This window comes from Macrosteles quadrilineatus, unplaced genomic scaffold (genome assembly GCF_028750875.1).
Source record: "Macrosteles quadrilineatus isolate MER2022 unplaced genomic scaffold, UCM_ALF_1.0 Scaffold_11__1_contigs__length_5352618, whole genome shotgun sequence".
NCBI lineage: Eukaryota > Metazoa > Arthropoda > Insecta > Hemiptera > Cicadellidae > Macrosteles > Macrosteles quadrilineatus.
Genome location: NW_026542604.1, coordinates 4,937,921 through 4,961,252, shown reverse-complemented (window position 1 = coordinate 4,961,252; position 23,332 = coordinate 4,937,921). Strand labels below are relative to the sequence as shown.

The 23,332-nt window shown below is 35.6% G+C and overlaps 1 protein-coding gene across 2 annotated transcripts in view; it reads left to right on the top strand.

Annotated features, from left to right (window-relative positions):
* Nucleotides 1-23,332, top strand: part of LOC129004723 (protein mahjong-like) — a 47,768-nt gene that overhangs the window by 3,132 nt on the left and 21,304 nt on the right. For both annotated transcript variants that reach the window (XM_054433304.1, XM_054433305.1), the window contains 13 exons: nt 3,447-3,597; nt 4,847-4,987; nt 5,367-5,494; nt 8,320-8,495; nt 9,243-9,335; nt 10,159-10,394; nt 10,918-11,085; nt 13,944-14,077; nt 20,365-20,503; nt 20,947-21,165; nt 21,559-21,725; nt 22,320-22,542; nt 22,998-23,123. In XM_054433304.1, the coding sequence (XP_054289279.1) occupies nt 3,447-3,597; nt 4,847-4,987; nt 5,367-5,494; nt 8,320-8,495; nt 9,243-9,335; nt 10,159-10,394; nt 10,918-11,085; nt 13,944-14,077; nt 20,365-20,503; nt 20,947-21,165; nt 21,559-21,725; nt 22,320-22,542; nt 22,998-23,123 (2,101 nt within the window). The remainder of the gene's footprint in view (nt 1-3,446; nt 3,598-4,846; nt 4,988-5,366; nt 5,495-8,319; nt 8,496-9,242; nt 9,336-10,158; nt 10,395-10,917; nt 11,086-13,943; nt 14,078-20,364; nt 20,504-20,946; nt 21,166-21,558; nt 21,726-22,319; nt 22,543-22,997; nt 23,124-23,332) is intronic.

Here is a 23,332-nt window from a genome sequence, read left to right as displayed (position 1 = left end):
ATCATTTGATGTAGTTGCGCAACCCCCGCTACATTAGTTCAGTTTGAGCTCAGCCGTTGCCGGGGAACGTTAAAATTGTTGCTAGTGTGCCGATTTTTAAATCAAAAGATTTAAAATCCGCGACAGGCAATGGACAAGTCAGTCAAACATGACGTAACGCGGAAGGATACGAAGACCGTTGGGAACCGCGTCGTCTGCAAAGCGTCTCGTCGTCCTCGTCTCGTCACTCGTGGCTCAGTACTCGCGTAGTCAACATGTGAAGTCGCGTTTTGTCGCTGGTGTAGGACGAATTTATTAATATCTTAATTCGTAGCTCGGAAATTAGCGTTCGGGCGGAAATTGTACGTGCATCAAACGATCGCAATTGTCAAAATTTCGCCGAATTGCATTTGGGGGTGTGTTTTATTAGTATTAAGTCGAGACAGTTGAGATGCCGGATTGATTGTTCGCGTTCGTGATGAAAATTCGTACATGCATCATATCGATAGCAAATGTCAGTTTCTAGCGAATCGCGGGTCGTCGTGACGGTATTTTCAATTGAATCATTAAACGCCAGCTCGGAAAAACAAGAATTAATAAGTCCTACACCAGAAAAAACCGTGTCGTGATATTCCGCTCGGTCAGACAAAAAGTCACCAAACCACGAGTCAGTTTTTAAGTGTTCTGTATGCGTGAAACTTCGTTGGGATGAAAGTGTATGTGTCGACATGTGTACGTAAGTAAATGTTTGTGTTATTTGTGTTTTAGTATTAAAATAGTCTTGCCAATCTGCCACATTTTCTCACATGTACCACTCGTTTTACAAGTTATGAATCATGTTTTGTTTGGTCTGAGATTTTCATGTTTCATTTGGTCTACTTAGAGCACATGGTCACGATTCAGGATAAAATGTTTTATTAAATTTGATCATGTCATACAAAGAATTTAAGTTATAATGGTGAACCTAGTCAAATGAAAATTATTTATTAAATTAAATTGAAATGGTCTATTATTTTTAAGAACAATGATTGTCTGTGATATTATTATTTTGTGTTCTATGCAAAGGTCAAATTATATCATCATCAGTATTATTATTTATAACGTTTTGTATCTCATATAAGGTAATAATTTTGAATAGAGTGTGACATTTTTAAATAGTGAGAGTTTGATTGTGTAACGTAAATGGGGGTAACAGAGTGCTCGGTCGAAGGCTAGGGTTGACAAAAGGTCATGAGGATAGACTCCCATTAAATTCATAAACGTTAAATACTTAATAAAAATTATCAATTAATCGACTCAGTAGTCGATTGGCCCCGTTGCATTGATCAGCAAGGAGTGATGTAGATCACAAACTACATAATAGTCCCTGTTTGATTAAATTGTAAACTGGCCAGTTTGATATATACGAACATCCTTGGGGAGTCTGGTGGCCTAAACTAAATAAATAAAATCGTCAAGGCTAGGTTTTCCCGAGACTCTGCAGTGTTAAAATGTGGCAAACCACCAAACAACTACAATCAATTATCTCACTCTCTCTTTCAAATATTAATAAATTGTGCATAAAGTTTATTACATTGTTTATATTCAATATTTGTATCACAGCTCGTAATTCTGATTCATTATACAGTATTTTTACAAATCACCATCTTTTCATTATCCTGTGTTTCAGCTGTTAGTATCATTAGTCTAAAACTGGTAAAGTAAAGAGGTAAATGGCTTAACTGAAAGAGGTATACAAAGTATTCACAATGAGTGTTGATGATCACATTTTGTAAATATATTTTGATAGTGCAATTTTTATAAGCTCAGTTCATAATATTTAATATTAAATTGGTGAATCCATGAGCAATCGGCTTAACCGAATCCAGTATATATAAACATCTTGAAGTCATACTTTTGATAAATATTTCCTGGACAAACAGTTTCACAAATATTTTCAATCAATATTTCAATATTATTGTTTGCAATTTTACAGTTTTACAGAGTATCAATTCATATCACAATCTTTCATCAGAACAGCACATTTTAATTCATGGAGTGTTCAAATAGACACATCTATTAGTTTTAAGAAGTGTTAGAATTAAGCTGAAGAAGGTGTGAAGGAGGACAACATATCAGACCTCTCACGGTCCATAAATCGGACTTCTGGGATATTTAATTACAGGGCCCACACTTAACATCTTTATTTCCACTGCGCAGCTCTGTGATTGTAATGTCCTCAGTAGTTCAATTAAAAGTGTAAATTAAATTCATTAAAACCCCACCAGGGGGCAACTTTTTGTTATACTCACACCTGTATGGAATAGCCAAATTGCATTACATAAAGGTGTGAGGTGATTTTGATTGATGGAATGATCAGTTAAGTTAAGAGTATATTTTGAATATAAGTGAAGAATCTCTTTTTTCTTTACAAAAAGAATATAGGAAATATTCTTTTTATTTTTCTTTACACTAGCCTGTAGCTTAGAATGTGAGTTTTATTTTGGTGTAGGCCCTAGGTTGGTATTAAAATTTCCCGTAAAACCCCGTCTGACAATGCTTTTGTCCCGGTTTCAGAGATTTTCTCTCTTCAAGCCATATTACAAGGCCACTGACTACTGATCCAGGCAGTGCTGCTACCTATGGGTGTTTTAGGGAACTATGTCCAATCTCGGGGTAGCGTAGTACAATCACCGCTGCTCTTTTTTTATTCGTTACATTCAAATATTTGAATGCCAATTGCGTTCGCTGTTACCTGTTGGAATGCTTGCTGCACTGAACGTGTTAAAAAAGATCCTAAATAATCAAGATTAGTGATTGAAATGTTATCAGATTAAATTTGTATCTGCAGCCTGCATAGTGCATACCTTGAAACCCCTGTTGGCTATTACAATGCCTTCAGTTTGTTCTGAGTTTGCATAACTTTTTGTGAACACAGAAATTTTCACATTTTAATTAACTTAGATGGCTGTGAATGCCGGTTAAGCATGGATTCCTAGCCCTACTATGTAGGTTATTTCTTCACTTTGTGTATGTTTCTCTATGTTGACTTATGGTTTTATGTTAGATTATTTATTTAAAAATCTATTTAGTTAAATTAAGAGTGAGGCTAGATCTTTTTAGCCCAACTTTCCTAAATTAAACAGAACATAACTAGGCTATGTTTTCAATCTTTCAATCTATCTAGTTATATCCAGGCCTATTAAATCCGTTTTTAGGAAATGATAGCAGATTGTTAATATTTAACCTAATACACTTCAATATTAACTTAAAACTTTTTTTTTAATTAATTAATTGCTACCCTTAGTCTTATTATTCACTAGTAAAAAAATTGAACGAGTGAGATATTACGATAGCCTAATTATATCACTGTGATATTGTACCAGTATTAAGGAAGAAAGACATACTTCAGCACTGAAATGAATGATAAAGCACTCTAACTTCTTATAAGAAAAGAATACTTAAAATGGAAATTCATTAATTTGCAGGCTTGCAGAACTGATAGAAGCTGAAACTGACAACTACAACAAAATGGATCCAGATCCGTTTGACGAGAGGCATCCAAATCGGGCAGATCCAAACTGTGCTCTTGGCCACATGCTTAAGGTTCTCTTCCGCAAAGACAGTTTCATGAATAAGGTAACACATTTTTTGTCATTCTAAATATAAAAAAATACTGTTATTTTTTAATAGCCAAAATGGTAAAGTAAATTCAAAGTAATTGAATTACAGGATTTTAAAAGTTAGGGCATGCTGACTAAAAAAACTTTTCTCCAAATTAGGAGTAGGTACGTACTGTAACATTGTTTTACTGTAGGCCTACATACAGGTAGACATACCTACTGGTATGGTAGAGTGCTTGGAGACTAATTCTTTGATACTTCAAAGAATTAGTCTCCAAGCACTCTTGTGAGGGATTTAGGCTCCTTTTATACTCTGCAGCGCGCCGTTGTGTTTGACGGCCGGAGCCGCATGTTCGTGTGGCGACCACGGCATCAGTGCTACCAACTTAGGAATTTCTATATTTCCTTCAATCGTAGTAGGTTTCATCATTTTAAATTCACAAAACTTGCAAACTGATGTTTAGAAAAGATAAACAAAAGCACCTGCCACACCTACAACAGAAAGTTAAATGGGGGAGGCAAAACAGTACCGTGTTGGGCTGAGCTTGTTTTTATCAGTTGGCAGCACCTGACAGCGCCGATGCGGCATGCCGCAGAGTATAAAAACTCCCATATAACGCCATGCACCTAGAGGCCCCATGTTTCTGGGGCTCGTAGGTCTCCGTTGTGCATCTAGCCAGCCGCAGCGACATGCCCCTGCCGCTCCAGAGTATAAAAGTATAAATTATTTGACGCTATAAATTGTATAAAAACTTGTACCGTGAATGAATAAAGAGAATTTGAATTGAATTAAAATGAAGCACCCATTTGACAGCAGGCATATTGTCCAAACTTTGTCGCTAAAACGTTTTTTTTTTATTTCTTAAAAAAAGGTTAACTGCTAAAAGAAAATTTAACAAAAATCCAACAATATTTGACTAGGCAAAAAATTAAATACTATACTGTAAAACTCGTATCGCCGTTAGGCTATTCTAACTTCATTCATTTCCCTTCTGTGGGGTCAGGACTTTCGCTGGAACTGTCTATGCAGGCCGAAGCTTTGTTAGTAAGGGTTGCAGTCAAATCATGCCAAACCCTGTATTATCGTTTTAAAAAGGCCACATAATTGTATCTTTAGTTCCTTTTAAACCATCCACCAAACATGTGCACTACCTAGGATAAAGATCACTTGTTAAATAGTCCACTTACCATACCTTACCTGGTATGAATTTCCAAAAGTTTCCATAAGCTAAATATGTGATTTACAAACTGTTGTTTTATCACAGCTGGTGAATGATTACCTCAGAGAGAATTACTACGCTAGGTCGGGGATAACCGGGCGAGACATCAACAAACTGAATGTTGTAGCTTGTCGCCTCATGATAGACATCCTGCCTGGACTAGAAACATCTGCTGTGTTTGAGAGTGTAAGTGATGTTTGTTAATTTATTAATACTGGTATTTCCATTCAACAATAACCACTAAGAACAACTTTGGGTGGTAAATCTTCTGTGTTCCCTGGTCATTTTTTTAATTTTAGAGAAATAACGAATATTATTAGAAGAACTAGGCCTATTAGTATTGCTGACGGTAAAAGGTAACATTACATTTTTATTTTAGATTAATTTCCAATCCAGGAGACTGATTAAGTATAACTTAACAAGCCTGCATTTTATAGCTTAATATTTTTTTGAAAAATTAACAGTGAGTAAAGTTGGTGACAATTTTGTTTTCTCAAAGGAATTTAAAATAAGTTTATAGTTTTGACAGCAACATAAACTCTTACACATGAATTGATGCTTACAGCCTACCAACGATGCCTTGGTTCAAAGACTGTTTTCCTGGGCGGAGAAATCATCAGAGCCTCTACAAACATACGCCACGGGGTTGCTGGCTGCTGCTATGGAGGTGCAAGACATTGCAGCAGCGTTCAGGTGAGTCAGTGTCATCACTCAAATATCAGCTCTTCGGTTTAGGCCTACAATACTGAAATCTTTGATAAATCAATGCAGTTGGAATTAGGGATGGACGGGATTGAATTTTTAGTTTGGGACAGGACAGGATGGGATTTTTATTTCCTTCCCGATTCTCGGGACGGGATTTTTTCCTGTGGATAAAAAGAAAGTCTTGAGTAGGCCTATTGCGGTTACCAAAAAAGACAAACGACATCAATTTTTACCGTTTGTGGCACTGATCTATAAAAACAAAAAAAAAAAAAATGGTTTGGTTACAACAATTTACAGGTACCTATAGAAACTTGTGACTCGCGGTCACGGTGCGATCGTCAAAATGACCGTGGTCACGGGGTGATCGTCGGTATGACTCGCGGTCAAGGCATGATCATCGGTCTGACTCCGCGGTCACGGGGCTGTGAGTTGTGACGTCATTTTCCTAAAGGCGACACGTGGGAAATTACGCCACCTATACAATAAACAAAGTCCCAGGAATCGCACGAGTCGGGTTGCGGGAATTTTCCCAGGATTCGGTAGTGATTAGCCTAAATTTGATAGCCCTGGTTATCAGAGCTTGAGAAGAACGTAGCGGGTTACCAAACACTAAAAAACACCACTCTAGCAGGGGCTTGTGGGGAAATTGGTAATTTTGACTTGACTCTGTGGGCGAATATCTAGGTGACGCTCTACTAGCTACTTAACGAGACAACTAGTAAACTAAGTAGCCACCCCGCTTACGGAGTTAAGGCGTTAACCTGAAACAGACAAGGTTAGTATAAGAGAGGCCTAGCCTAGCCTAATTCCCATAGAGTCCAAATTTATTAAACACAAAAAAAACACGAGTTGGCTTAAGTTGTCCAGGTGAGATACGAAACGGGAAAAACTGAAACTAAAAATAAAACTGCTCCTTGAGCCTAAAAAACCAAAACTAAAACTTATACTTTCTCACGTGTTCAACCTGAACCAACTTCGACAAAATTTGTCCAGCAGAAACCTGTCTGCTGGAACAAACTTCGGAACTAAAACTTTAGGAAAATTTTTTTAAGAATTTAACAAAAAAGTCTTAATACAGATTATGAAACGTTAATTGAAAGGATATGTCACCAACTGTTATACTTAATTAAATGAGTTGGTTAAAACGTATGGCCAGTTCTGGGAGTCAGACCTAGCCTTCAAGTTTCAGTGAAGTTTTGTTCACGAAGACTGGCCGAGTAATATACAAAAATCTGTAAGTTGATTACGAAACTTACCCAATGACGAAATTATAACAAACTAGGTTCCTGCGCGTTCGCTACAAAACCTATACATTCAAACTTAAGGTTTCAGAGCTTGCGATACGAATTGGCACTCTTGCACGAATTTTCGAGAACGACCAAAACGAACGAACTTACAAAAAGCCGGGAATCAGAATGACAATATTTCTCTCTTCTCCCTTCACCTTCCTCACAATTTGGGACGAAGGTTAACTCGCTCTCCGATTGGCCAGCAGGATCGAAGTCAGCTGAGCCCCGTGCCGGCAAAGGCAGGCGCATGACAGCTTCAAAAAGCTGTATAGCCGCATACCACTCAAAAGGTGGCTCCGACGCCTTATTTTCTCCCGTAGCCTGCCCCAAACATAGTCGAACAACCAGACAACTAACAACCGCGGTCACGGCACGGTATGACTCGCGGTCTCGGCGGGATCGTCGGTATGACTCCGTGGTCTCGGCACGATCGTCGGTATGACTCCGCGGTCACGGCGCGATCATTGGTATGACTACGCGGTCACATTGCGGTATGACTCGTGGTCTCGGCGGGATCGTCGGTATGACTCCGCGGTCACGGCGCGATCGTCAAAATGACTTCGCCTCCTGCGTTCGCGGAACATCTCGCGATAGCGGCGTTATCGTCACTCTCGATGCGGCAAAATTGCCGACGATTGGACCAAATCCCGTCCCGAAAAATTCCTGAATCAAATGTAATCCCGTCTCGAATATTGGGAATATTTTTTTCCTGAAAATTTCCCGAATTTTCGGGACCTGTCCATGACTAGTTGGAATCCAATAGCCTGTCTGTAAGTAGCCTATAATTAATTAGAAAATCAATTCAACGATTTAATTGGATTCAAAATAACTCCACTTTACAAATTCACCACTTTGCAAATTAATGATAGAAGCAGACTCATCTGCAGCTGCTCGGGTTAACCACGTTTGCCCGGGCAAAAGTAGGTTTTCGGGTCATCCGCCTGAATTTTAAAACTGGCTGGATTAACTGATCTCTTCTAGGAATCTAGAGACTTCCATTCCCATCATTGCAGTAATAAAATATAATTATATCCATGCAAGTCTAATTTTTTTATGAAACTGTTTTTTTAAAATAAATTTGTTCTACAACACATTAATATTTTGTTTATTAATAATAGTCAATATGGTTAAAATTCAACATTGGAGGAATTTTCTAAAAAGCTAACTTATTCCTATTTACAAGAGTAAAAATATGCAGTACCTACCATAGTAGGTAAGTTACTGCACATATACCATTATATAATATTATATAATCTTATAATATATAAGAATATTATAACAAGTAGGTATATGTTACATATATATGTTACAGATAGTCTTTTTACGGTGCAGTTAATCAGTACAGCAGTTACTTTGCATAATTAATTTATTTATTGTACTCAAAGAGTATATTTGGTAAGAAAAAATTACCAAACAAAGCACACATAAAAACTATGCAGGTTTGATTCCAATGTTGAAACAATCGCACGTTTTGAAAGTTTGAAATGTTAATAAAAGCTAATGAAATAAATTCAATGTTTTTAGGGAACAAAATGGTCGACTTGTCCCATTAATGTTGGAACGATTGCATGCTTTGCAAAGCGATTTCGGCAAAGATAAGAAGCACAACTCTAGTAGACCATTCGCTCATCTAAATAACTTGGAAAATGGGCTTGTGAACCACAACGAAAGTACACCAAAGAAAAGAAATTCTTCTGTAGGTAAGTATTCTGTACAATTTATTATAGTGTTATGCTTTTTAGCTACATAGTCAATTAGTCATGTACAATATATTTTATAGTATTTTGCTACTAAATAACTTATTGTTTCTCAAATAATCCTAAGAGGTATGAATAAAATCTTGTATGGAATTTTTGAAATCAAATATTCTCATACAGATTCAACTTACTGCCTTGAAAAGCATTAAGGTTTTTTAGCTCAAGCAAGTGAAGAGTATGGGTGCATGATTGCATCTCTTATTAAAGCAATCTTAACTTATTTTTGAGTTGTTACTCAAGGTTTATTGGATTTAAGATTTGGTTTTGTCTCTCATTCACCGGTACTGATAATGATACTCAGAAAATGGTCCCTAAACAAAACACAGATAGTTCATCCTTATTAAGATTTTTTAAAGGATTGATTAATAAATTGATTGCTGATTTATCATTGAGCAATTAATAATCTATTGATACTGACGTTTTATCTATGATGTAAATGTTAAATAGGTATCAAACAAATTTGTATTATCATTAAGTCAATAATCTTGAATATATTTTTTATACATTACACCTTGGAAAATAGTAAGAAAATATTTGCTAAATCGGGAAGATTTTCTTCATATAGTTACTTCTGTAAAATATGGATTAATTTGAATAACACTTCGATAGTACTGATGTAGGGACAGAAAAGGTTAAAAGTAGCCTAGTAAATAATTTATTTAAAAATAAAAAAGTGTGGTTTTGGTACAGCAAATTTATCTCCTCCACCACCAGACGAAATATCAAAAAGCTGTCAAGAAACTCCGTCAAAAATGAATGGGCCCAAGAAACCTTCAGAATCAGGTGAGTACAGGATTGAGTTTGACTTTTAAACCTAAAGTTTGCCATTATCTTAAAGCCTATAATTTTTATGTACAGTCCATAATGTATAGTAGTTAATTTAAAGTGACTTTAATGCCCACCAACATACAGAATAACTCTTCTTGTAATCAATATCATTTAGAGGGGGGGCGAGCTGGTCTAGTGGTAGAACGTGGGTCCTTGAGGTCCTGGGTTCAAATCGTGCCAAATCACCAATGTATTTTATCTAAGTGATAATTCCTCAACCCCTAGGTCTAGCCCACAGTAATGTGAAAAACGATCCTGGGTTCATGCCTAGTGTCCTAGGACAACAAAAATCATTTAGTGGGTTAACAATTATTTCTGTGTTGTACAGTTATTATGGTACAATTTTATTTAGATGCAGTTTAACCTTATTTTTACACACTCATTAGCCATGATGCTTTGTATAGTTGCTGATAAACTAGCAGTATTAGCTTTATTATTAAAAATTTGGTGTATTGTGCATTTCTCACAGTGTCATCAATACTAATCTGCGATTGCGGCAATATCATGTAAAGATTTTGAACATCTGAAATCGTTAGGGCACCATCTTTGTTTCTTGTGACGGCGGCAAATTTTGTACATCTGCCGGAATTTTGAGGACTCATTGTTATTGGTTGTGCTCCTCGAATGTAGCAAAATCATTGCACAACTGATAAACTAAACTGACTTTTTCCATTATTTCTAGTTTTTTTTTTCTAATAATCAAACTGACTTAAAACCGACCCATCTCTAAATATTTTTGTATAATAAAGTACAAAATCAGTAAATGTTGTGTTATCAGAGGTCCGCCGCAAGAGTGTGGAAGCTGTGTGGGAACCGCCGAGTCCACTGCGGCCTGGCCTCATGTCTCCTCCGCACACGAAGCCATCGCCCTTCCACATCTCTGACTGTAGCAACTCCTCGTGGGCCGAGCTGGAACCGTTCGTCATCGGCAACGTACAGATGTACCCTCCCACACTGGCTACCCGGCAATACTTCATCCTCAAGTACCTCACGCCCATGGGCGAGTACCAGGAGGTAAGATGAATACGTAATTTACTAATAAGCAACTATGGCGTTTAACATTATCAGACAGACATGAAGATGAGAATTGGAAAATATTTAAGTTTTAATCAAACTTAAATTATTTAGACTCATTGCTACTAAATGATTTGATTCTTGCTTAAAAATTGCTTAATCTTAATATCTGACTCTGTACCCTTTCTTTAAATCATACTGAAATAGGAAATTTAAAATTATACCTGACCATTTCAGCCTACAACTACAATTAATGAGTACAATTTTCTTGTATGTTTTCAGGCGCACAGTCATGACATAAAAGAACAATTAAGTTAATTGATTTTTTGATGCCTTTTACTAAATACTCATTGAGTTGAGCAAATTACCATACTGTATGTTAGTTTTGTTTATTATATATGTGCTATTCATTTAATCATTCACTATAATGTGGGGGTGATATTAAAAGAAAATAATTTCTCCACAAAAATTTACAAATATTGGTTTTGCTGTGTGTTTTAAACTTTCCACGTTTGTTTTACAGTTTCTTAGTCACGTTTTTGAAAAGAACGCCTTGGATCTAATTTTACAAATAATGAATCTTCGGGATTCGCGAAACTCAAGACTATCTTTTGAAGCACTCAAGTACTTAGCTGCCCTTCTGTGTCACAAGAAATTCTCAATAGAATTTATCAACATGCAAGGACTTCAGGTACGTAGTATGTCTTGCAAGAGGCGTTAAAGTATAATCGAAAAGTCAGTTACCCAGATGATGTTATAATTTCAATTATAATAATACATACATGGGTAAAACTATATAGTTTTTTCATTAAAACTCATTTACACATTTTATTTGATATAATTCTTGTCCTCTCAAATGTTCTTTTGACAGAGCCAATAAAGGCAACAAGTGTTATGAATAGGGGTGTGCGATGCATCGAAAATGCATCGAAATTTCGATTCGATTCGATTCGATGCATCGAATCGCGATTCGATTCAGTGGTGGTCAAAAAACGATTCGATTCACGAGGGAGTCAGTATCCATATACGAAAAACGCCTGCAGAAAGTCAATGCAATACCCGCAATACAGGAGCGCGTTGCTGTTGCGTTTCCTTTACGAAGGCGTTCTTATTTAATACATTCTTTGCATTAAATATAGCTTTAATTGTTTTATATTTTTTTGTTTTGACATTGCAAATGATTAGAGGTTTGTTTTTTGTCTTGATGTAAGCAGTGTGTGAAATATTTTACTACTGTGAACCTAGCCAAAACAAGGTAGGTTACTCCAAAATCATTTTAAAAATAAGTCTGAAAAATTGTTACTTAATACTTAACTAGTAAGATTAATGTTATAGACTGATTCATTTGGTATTTTTGTTAGGTGTCTGCCGGTCCCCGTCCCCAAATTTTTGTTGGGGCAAAAGAAAAAAAAAGAATAATTTATTTCCAAAGAAACACTCTTATATTATTATATCTATTATTACAGAGGAATTAAAATGTTCAAATGAGAATTAAAAATTAAGTTGGCTCACGACCTTTAAGAATAAAGACACAACAGAGCAATTGCCGCACTGCCACTAGCCAGAGCCAGGTCTAGTCGTCTACTGATAAGAGTAACAAGACAAAAGCCGTGACGCAACACTAACAGTGCAAAGAAAACAAAGTCAAAAGAATAGAAAGACTATTTATCCAGACATACTAGTATAATCATTTATTGTTTATTCAATACCTAATTAAAAATATATTTTATTATTTTACATAATAAATTATAAACAAAAGAAATATCTGATATAGTGAACAGATCTGTATCTTGGTTAGATGGGGTTAAAAAAATATATTTCTAAGATCCAATACAATATTTACAAGTCACAAATTACATTGAATTAATTTCTTTGAAAATAATCTCTAACAGTTTTGTGTTTTTGAATAAAGATATATATTTTTTTGTCTCTACTCCCTTGTTTCATCACTTGCATTTTGTCAGCAATTGAAGCAACTGGGTAGCAACCGGGTGGTGTAAGAGGGGAGGGGGAGGGTCTATGACCTTGAATTCACACATCGTTGCCCGGGCCTGGCTGGTGAGACTGATTCATTGTTTTTGTTGACATACTACTACCCTTCCTTAAGAGAAAAAGGCCCTGCTGTTCCAAAAACATTGAGGGTAGTTTAAAAACATTGACCTGTGTTGCCAAGGGCACTAGGCTAGAAGATAGCATTTAACTTTCTTGTCTCTTGATTTAATATTATTTTAATCTTCTATATATTATTTAAGAGTTACTTTTCGGGTACCTAATTAGTTGTGATATTGTTTGGCTTTATTTTATGGATTTTTAATTCTTTTCATTCATTAGCTATCAAAATCAGTTGTTTTAGGATTTTAATCTCTTGCAGTAGGTCTATACTACTGTATGACATGATATGCATTTTTTAGTCCTTATTAATTATACCATAAACAATGTTTGTATGTTATTTACTGTTTTTGAGTTTTATAGGAAATTAGTTTACACAATATCTTTTCTTCAATGAGTTCTCCACTTGACATGTTGCTTCTAGCCTATTACTATTTTAGGCCCTATAAAAATAATGCCTAGGTAAAGCTGTAGGCCTACTGATGCCAATAATAATTCTTTATTTATGATGATGTAACAAATAATGTAAGTGTGAGGTTATTATACTAAGGAGGTTAGGAGGCAGGGAATGAATGATACATATTGCATGGTGGAAACATATTATTTTTATTTTCTTCTTGCTTGCAGTCTTGAAGCCGGTCCACAGGCCCTAAACTTGTGATATGTAAATTTATTTCTTAATGGTCTTTTTATATTAAGTTCCATTCAAATTTGTTGTAATTTAGCTACCGGCACCTATTTATTTATTTTTAACAGTTATTAAAATGAGAATGAATGTCTTGATAAAAAAAATATTTTCTTCTTTCTTGCAGTTGAGCCAATTCAAGTAAAAATTATGAAATAGGCAAGTAAAGCAGCTCACTGGTATTTCCAGCAGTTATTCTAATACATATGATTGAAAATAAATATTTTTTCACCTAAAATTCATATGTTAAGTATGAAATAGGCCTAATACCACATCAACAAAAATTTGTATTACACAAATGTGATACATTTTAATTATTGTTAATCCACTCAATTGACAATTATGAATAGAAAAATACCGTATTGCTTCGAATCGAGTTGCATCGAATCGAATCGAAAATCTTTTGAATCGAATCGTTGCTTCGAATCGAAAATTTTTTGCTGCTTCGCACACCCCTAGTTATGAAGAAACAAATAATTAATGAGTGTGTGCTATATAATAGTAAAATGTAGCTGCTCAAAGTTTTCCTCGATTTTCATGGACAAAATATTAAATTCTCACAGCTTCTGCGTTCACAACCTGCGACCCACCAATCCCCGTCCCAACACTATATCTTGCCTCTCTAATCTGCTCCCGATCGCACCCACTCACACCTCCTGTTCAAACTGACAGATATGGGCAATTTTAGGTAGTGGGAAGATTTGAGTTCCCTCAAGGCAATATTAACGTTTGTTTCACAAACACGGTATTTACAGAGACTACTAGAGGTGCCTAGACCAAGCATTGCAGCAACTGGAGTCTCTATTTGTCTTTACTACCTCGCCTATTGTGAAGACGCCATGGAGCGTGTGTGTCTACTACCTCATCATATACTGGCAGATTTAGTTAGGTGAGTGGTAAATTAAATATATTTAACCAGACCGATTTTACTCCTGAAGGAAGCATAAATTTCATTATAACTATGTTGGTTGGATCTTGAAATCTGGCCATTATAGTGCTACCAAATATTGTCAATTGAATAAAGATGTTAGGAATCAAATATTTACAGGATTTTACATCGTTGTATACGTATACTTAAAGATGTTCATGACATTTTATAAGGCATAGTTGTGCCATGTTCAGAGGTATAATTTGTTGTTTTTCCCTTGAATAATGGCAAGGTAGAATGAATAATTTGTAGCATAAACTGTCCCTTGCTGTTAGCTTATGTTCTCAAGGACACCAGGTTCTGGGAATCATTGCCCGTTTAAAAAAAAATATTTAATCACTAGCTTAAAGTAGGGGTGTGCGAGTATTCGAACATCGAGCTTTTTCGAGCCGAATAGGACGCTATTCGGCTCGGCTCGTGATTTTCAAAAAGTTCGAAATGTTCGAGCCGAATACTTATTGAACTACTGTAGCAAATAAAAATTAAATTAATAAATAAGGAACTAACTTTCATTTAAATTTACTCTCCTCCGTTTCATAATTGTGTCTTGATAAGCACGAACCTCAGCTCAGTCAAGACGCAATGATTATCGATCCTAATTTTGAGGAAACTACCACCTATTGCGTTGTCTTTCTAACACAACTATTCGTATCGTAATATGCAACGCAGTGCGAGTGCGTGATTGGCTAAGTCGCTATGACGACACACGGTTGCCGTGGCAACCTACAGTGTGCACTGAGCACTGCGCCTTGTGTGGGAGGGGAGATTATACCAACAAACTATTTCAGGAATTCTATTTTGGGACGGATGAAAGATAAGGAAGAAACAAAAAGTGGTCACGTGTGCAAATGTAGTGGGCGAGACAATAAGGCTGTAATCGTCGTGTCGTTGTTCCTTGTTTGTTTACTTTTTCAGATTCCTTATCAAACTCCTTATCATCAAACTTCCTTATCTGCTATCTCTCTTTTTCTCTCTCTCTCTAACAATGTACTGATTAAACAGATTGTGTTTGACGACTTTTCTACTTATAAGTTTCCCTGCGGTTATTTTAGTTCAATCAATCCCATAACCTTTCTAATGTTTATCAAAATAATTAATTAATATGTTTTGTATTTTATTTCCTTTAAACCAACCCCTATTTACCATCTGTATTTTATAGAATAAAATGTTTGTTTAGGCCTATAAAGTTTGACTGGCCACACAATTTTGTACCTATTTTATTTTTTATAAAGTAACAGTTACTTTGAGGATTATATATATATATATATCAATAAGTGGCGCGTGCTGTAATGAATGCTTTTTATTATCAAAATAAGTAATGAGTTATTAATTTTTGATAGTACATGGGTCATTGAATACCATAATGTGATGTAGTTTCCTATTTGTATCTTGCAAATAAATAATAATTGATAGTTAATTCTGGAAATGAAAAATAGTGATCGCATTCATAAACCTGTTGTCAAAACAGCAACGAGGGTGTAAGGGTTTATTGTTTCAGACGCAAGGGTGTTTCAAGGACAAAGTGTTGGGCCACCCGGATTGGGGGGGAGGGGGGCGGTGAGACTGTGTGAAGGGGAGGAAACTGGTTTTGGCTATTTATTGATTAGTTCGCCGACCCTTCTAGATAACAAAATTGAGTGACAGTGTTAAATCATCGTGTTCTGCATTTCATTTCTTGTTTACTTTGTGTGTTATTCTATTAATTCTAGTGCTTTTAGTCCAGGCAACGAATGCTAAAAAAAGGGTATAGAGGGAAATGTTTGGAACACAATTTCTGACTTCGTAACTTTGTTTAGTATAGTTAGGAGGTTAACATACCAAAAGTCCCCGCCTCTAGCCCTTGTGCTGTGGGGGAGGGGGGGGCTTGAAGGTACCATTTTTCGGTTTTTTGCTGATATCTCGGAAAACATGCGTCCAAGCGAAATTATGCTAATATACAAAATGAAAGCTTATTAAATTTCCAGCAAGTTTGTAATTTACTATTTTTCGATACCTTGTATGGTTTTCGCGTTATTTGCTATCAAAAGTTTGTAAATTTGGAAAAATACATTTTTTCCTCATGTTTTTTGTTCTTTTTGACAAGTTGCCTCTTAAACTATACACCCAAAAAATAAATGCTGGGCATAGGGTTGTAGAAAATTAAATTCCCTTCAATAATATATATGACTTTACTAGTTTACCTCCTTCCGTTCAGATTTTAAAGCAAATTAACCGTCAGTATAAAAAAAAATTAAATTTAATTAAAATTTAAGAAAATTAAAATCTAGTTAGTCCAGTCAAAGAATGAGGTGTAGAGTGCGTGAGCAGGTAACTAAGCGATTCCTTCAGAAACTTGTTCAGGGGGCTTAGAATGTTAACATACCAAAAGTCCTGACTCCTAGGTGGTGAGCCAGGGGGTGGAGAGGGGAAAAAGGGGGGGGGAGAAAGGTACGCATTTTGGGTTTTTTGATTATATCTTGAAAACTATCAACTTTTTGTATACTATAGTAAATTATAAAATTGAAGAAGATTAAATTTTCTACAAGAAAAGTATATAATGTGTTTATTTTGGTTCAACAGATTACGAGTTATAACTTATTTAATTGATATCTTATTAAAATCTTCTTCCATAAGAAATACATGTAAATTAGTATGCAAAATGGGGCGAATCCTATCCGCCCAAAGGAAATATAAATGATATTCTGGAAATCTTGAAAAAATTTCCAGTAATTTGACACTTTAATCATTAAAATTGATCCAAAATTAAGGCGAGGGCGAGGTAACAAAATTTCGAGTTTTGGTGTTTTTTTATTGTAAATATAAAAAAAACCTTAAATCATCGCATTTTTAAACGCTCACCCTCGCTTTAATTTTTGACAAAATTTCATGATTAAAGTGTCAAATTACTGGAAATTTTGTCAATATTTCCAGAATATCAGTTATATTTCCTTTGGGCGGATAGGATTCGCCCCATTTCGCATACTAATTTACATGTATTTCTTATGGAAGGAGTATTTTAATAAGATATCAATTAAATAAGTTATAACTCGTAATCTGTTGAACCAAAATAAACACATTATATAATTTTCTTGTAGAAAATTTAATCTTCTTCAATTTTATAATTTACTATAGTATACAAAAAGTTGATAGTTTTCGAGATATAATCAAAAAACCCAAAATGCGTACCTTTTTCCCCCCCTTTTTCCCCCCTCCACCCCCTGGCTCACCACCTAGGAGTCAGGACTTTTGGTATGTTAACACCCTAAGCCCCCTGAACAAGTTTCTGAAGGAATCGCTTAGTTACCTGCTCACGCACTCTACACCTACTTTTGGATCATTCATTGACTGGACTAAGTGTTGAGCAAGGAATTTGAAGTCTTGCAACAGCTGTTGACTACTTAATATTTCAATTTATCACCTTACACAGTCAACTAATTGGTTGGAACATTCACTATCAAGTAGCTAAGGTGAGTGATGGGCGTCTAAAAATAGCACAGATACCCTATAGAAAATATATACTTGTGGGCTGCCTAACCAGCTTCCTCACACTTGATGATCTAGCTAGACTATTGTAATGGGAAAATATGGTGTTATAACCATGTTTATGCATATAAGAGTGTCTATATTACACTGGAAACCAATCACAACCATAAAATTGAAACCAAGACAATTGACATATTTAAGTAGGAATTAACATAAAACATTACATTAGTGAGTAGTCTTAGTAGTCAATTCAGCCTTGCTATCTTAGTTTGGATAGGACTACCATCCTCATAATCGTTGTTATCCTTTTATTCTCTAAGAAAGAAGGTAAGGAACATCTTTTTCTCGCACCATAAACTATCTTAACAAGGATTAGATGATATTTTAAACGCGATTCTACTGGATGTGACAAAAAATCTTCAGCATTTGAGAAAAGCAAGGTTGCTTATGCGAAGTTGTATCTGAATTCCCCAGTGGCCCAAAATGCATCATCGGTCTTTCACGCCCCCTCTCCAACACCACCCAAATACAAAAGGTAGGGAAAATGTACATCTTGATTTGATATGGGCTCCAGCGAGAGAGGTATCCCTCAACTTCAATCTATACAGGTACAAGTCAATTTTTAAATCGATGGTCTCCATAAAGCCTAATATCTCTTGTCTTCCTCCGACTGATGGTGCTTTAAAACATCGTTTCCTATCATGTACATTCCAAATGTTCAGCTGTGGCTGGGAAATAACGTGCCTTCTCTTACGTAAGAGTGAAAAAGAATAATAACAACTCTGTAGTAGCAGAGCACACTTAGCATGAAACTGCACTGAAGGATATTCTCAAAATTTTTTTCTGCCTATGCACGTAAAACTGTACTCCTGCAAAATCAGGTAGCAAAAAAGCAAGCCTAAATAAGTATGCAAAAAAAGCCAAAATGTTGTTCCTGCAAAAGATAACTAAGAATATGAAAAAACAGTATAAAAAACAGTATGAAAAACAGTACTTATTTCCAAAATAAGTCCGAAAAAAGGATAAAAATGATGAGGATGGTAGTCCTTATTAAACTAAGATAGCAAGGGATAGAATAGTAGGCTACTTACTGATGTAATGTTTTATATTAATTCACTTAAATATGTCATTTATCTTTGTTTAAATTTAATGGTTGTGATTGTTTCCAGTGTCATATAGACACTCTTATATGCATAAACATGGTTATAACACCATATTTTCCCATTACAATAGTCTAGCTAGATCATCAAGTGTGAGGAAGCTGGTTAGGCAGCCCACAAGTATATATTTTCTATAGGGTATCTGTGCTATTTTTAGACGCCCATCACTCACCTTAGCTACTTGATAGTGAATGTTCCAACCAATTAGTTGACTGTGTAAGGTGATAAATTGAAATATTAAGTAGTCAACAGCTGTTGCAAGACTTCAAATTCCTTGCTCAACACTAGATTTTAATTTTCTTAAATTTTAATTAAATTTAATTTTTTTTATACTGACGGTTAATTTGTTTTAAAATCTGAACGGAAGGAGGTAAACTAGTAAAGTCATATATATTATTGAAGGGAATTTAATTTTCTACAACCCTATGCCCAGCATTTATTTTTTGGGTGCATAGTTTAAGAGGCAACTTGTCAAAAAGAACAAAAAACATGAGGAAAAAATGTATTTTTCCAAATTTACAAACTTTTGATAGCAAATAACGCGAAAACCATACAAGGTATCGAAAAATAGTAAATTACAAACTTGCTGGAAATTTAATAAGCTTTCATTTTGTATATTAGCATAATTTCGCTTGGACGCATGTTTTCCGAGATATCAGCAAAAAACCGAAAAATGGTACCTTCAAGCCCCCCCCTCCCCCACAGCACAAGGGCTAGAGGCAGGGACTTTTGGTATGTTAACCTCCTAACTATACTAAACAAAGTTATGAAGTCAGAAATTGTGTTCCAAACATTTCCCTCTATATCGTTTCGTTGCCTGGACTATTTGGTTATTAATTCTAGTGCTTTGGTCTATTTCCTCTATATGTCAATTATATATTTTTTAATATATAAGTAAAACTTGTCTCTCCACCTTTTTGGATCCAAACCAACCATGTTCTTTTTTGATTAATAGGATTCATAAAACAAAAATATTTTGTGCATGGAAAACAACAAGAATAATCACGTGTTTTTAAATTTATTTTGTATTTATTTATACAAAATAGAATTAAATATTCATAGTAGCCTAGTTACAATATACATATGTAATCGACTTGCTAGTTGTTTTGTCGTCATTCAAGGTCGCGTTGCTGTTCTGTTTTGAAAGACAATCTGATTGTCTTTGTCTCAGTCTGCACTGCATATCTCTTCAGGCCTTTAATCGATATCCTTTTATTTCTTGCATCTTCATTTAGTTCAGTTCAGTTCTTATCGTGATTATCTACTATTTTATGTCTTGACAATTCTCAATGTTTTTAAACATATTAAAATAACATTGTGTTTGTTTAAAAATTGACTGAACATTATTATTATTATGCACTTTTTTAAGAAAAAAAGTTTAATAATTAAGATAAGGTTACGCTAGGAAAAGCTCGGCTCGAAAAAGCTCGAGCTCGAACATTTTTTAAAAAGCTCGGCTCGGCTCGGCTCGAGGTTCAAAATCACTATTCGCACACCCCTAGCTTAAAGCTATCAATTTGTTTTCAAATTAGTATGTAATTGAGTTGCAATCCTCCATTTCATGGTTTTTTTTTCAATTTCAATAATTAAATGAAGTTTGAAGTTTATTCACTATTTATTTTCCAGTTATTCTCTGTGGTTGTTGGAGTGTTCACATGACTCGGGCCGGTGCCACGCCACGATGTTCTTCGGGTTGTCATTCCAGTTTAGAGTGATTCTAGAAGAGTTTGATAGACAAGATGGCTTGCGAAAGCTCTACAATGTTGTAAGTATGAGTGTTCTAGTTCAAAGTTACAGGTACAAGTTGACTGTCAGGCAAATATAGACTTTCCTCATAATGTAAAGTCACCAAAGTGTTTTTACTAAGATAAGTATATAGGTTATATTTTATCCTGCATCGTATAATGCGCTACAGTGTAAATTCAATTTTGTTTCTTTGTTTCTGTACTTTGATAGTTGATGTAACATTTAAGATGCTATTGTTTAAAATAAGCTGTAATTTATTTTAGCTTGGTTGTAAATTAGGTTTATTTAACAAAAATCCGTAGTTTATATCATTACACTCTGTCAGTGGCTCAATAAAACTACGTCAATTCTTTTTCTAAAACTAGCCAGTGACGTTATTGAAAGAATTCAATGTATAGTTCTATCAATAGTCGAAGGAAGTCGTACAACTGAAAAAAACTGTTATTTAATAAAATTTGCTAGATGAGCACGCTGCCAATTTTGGCAGTTGAAGACGATGCAGCGCTCAACGAAGATGAGGAATGTTCGGCACGTCAGATTGTGAGGCATGTGTGTGTTGCGCTCAAACGCTACCTGGAGGCTCATCTGCACATCAAGGCGGAGAATCTGCGTAGACTGCATATGAGAGAGAACACCAGTGAAACAAGTGCCAAGATGCCAGCCACTCTGCCACCGTACAAGGTAAAGCATGTGTTCCACTTGCTATAGGACCATAGCCTTTGAATAAAACGGTGGGAAGCGCAGTGGTTTTATCTTTTACCTCCTCTTCAAATTTGTGCTTTTTACAATCAACCAACACTCTGGTTACCGTTCCATGTCATATCCACATCCCATGCCCTGTTGTGTAAAATGCAGATAGTTTTTCAACCTCCCTGGCATAAAATGACTAGGATGAGTAGAGTAAGTAGAAACTCTTGTCTTTGCAGAAACCATAAAAGCTACAGTCTTTTCTCCATATGGAACGGAAGATTTAAATCTGTATGAAAGCAAAGTATTCACTTAGAAACTGGAACCCACTTATTTACAAATATAAACATCAACAAACTAATGCCAGATGTATATCACTTGTCTTAGGCCTACAAGAGCAGTCCCGAGGAGGTGGCAGAGCAGATAAACACCCTTCTAGACCTGATGACATTCAGAGCCAGCTGGCAGCCTGTAGATGAATTGATACGACTAGGAGGGATCACTCTGCTGTTGCAAGTCATCGCCTTTGCATACGAGTGGAACTACTCCGGCAGGTAAACGAGTCCTTCTTTGACAACACTTTTTTTATCCAGTTTTAATTAGAGATATACATGCGTGTGATTCTTGATGAAGCTGAGCTTGAGGCAATATTAGTGAAAAAATCTGAAGTTTTTTTTTCAAGCTGAGTTTTGCAGATAATTTCCTTATTATAATGCCATATAATATGTTGACACAGTTATTCTTTCCAAAATGAAATACATTGTTACCATTCCCCTAACAAAGCAACATCCTGATCATTTCCTGGGATCACAACAGAATAGTAAACAACTCTTGCCATTGCGGCGACATAATAATTGTCTCCCACAATAGCAGAGTAATCGTTTACCTAATCTTTGCAGATCCTTTAGCTAATCGCATCAATAAAATCTTGCCTGGATTTTCTGACTTGGTATTCCATCACTCAACCATTAAGTCTAGGGCTGCTCATTTCATGTTTCCATAATTGTTCACTAAGTTGGTAGATGCCGTTTGCATAAAGGTTTTCTTAAGTTTACCATCTTCAATGAATTATCCGTCAAACCTTACCATTGGCTCTCTGTGTGTTTATCAATCACTACTGACTACATTGTACAATGTGTTTGTTGTAGGGCGGAGACTGTGCGTAGTGCTCTAGAAGTGCTAGGTATCTGTGCAGTGATGCCGCAAGTACAGCTGTTGCTGTGTGAGCGTGTAGATCTGCCAGACGAGGTGATGACAGTAGGTCTGAATGTAATCCTGGGTGCAGCAGAGGGTGAGATTGTGGCCGACCCTGACGTACAGAGAGCCGCCCTCGGAGTGCTCATAACCTGCGTTTGCGCCCCCATAGTCAGGGTAATTTATCCGCTCACTATTTGTATCTTTTAACTATCTTAAAACCTTTTTTATTATCCTGTACAACTGACTATGTAACTGTTTTAATGTGAACTTTAGTGACCATGAAATTGTATGGGTCTAGAAAATTTGTAAACATTGCCAACAGGCTATGGTTTAGTGCAACCATGGTTTAGTGGTATTATTAACGTGTAGTGTCCATGGCAAAAAAATCTTTTTGGGAGGTTTTCAATGTATTTATGACCGATAAAAAATATTAATTGTATCAGACTTGACAATGTTGAAGAATCATCAATAGGCATTTTTAGCTAAATATGAAAGTAGGGTGATTGTAGGATGGACTGAGGTGCCTTTTCTTATCAGTCCTCGTTTATCAGTACACAGGTGCTTGTTAGTTGTGTATCCCACAGGAATTGTAGTTAATGTCTCTGATACATGGTAATGTATGTTTATAGGTTGGTGGCATGATTGCCAAGTTCTCATCATCAGGTTCAGTAAAGAAACGTACCTCAAATGTTTTGGGCAGTGAAGAAGTGATCGAGAAGATGTGGGACTGTGTCCGATCTAACAACGGGATCATGGTAATCTTTAACCTTGATTCTTAAATAAGAAATAACCTTTTATGAGTAAAAATTCCATGTTGTCTCTTAAATAATTCATTTGTATTTATTTACCATTGTTCTTTTGGACCTAAAATAATGAAATTATAAAAAAATGTAACCAAACAGTTTTATTTTTGTTATTGAATGTCATGTCCAGAAATTCCAATAGAGAACTACTCAAAATTACA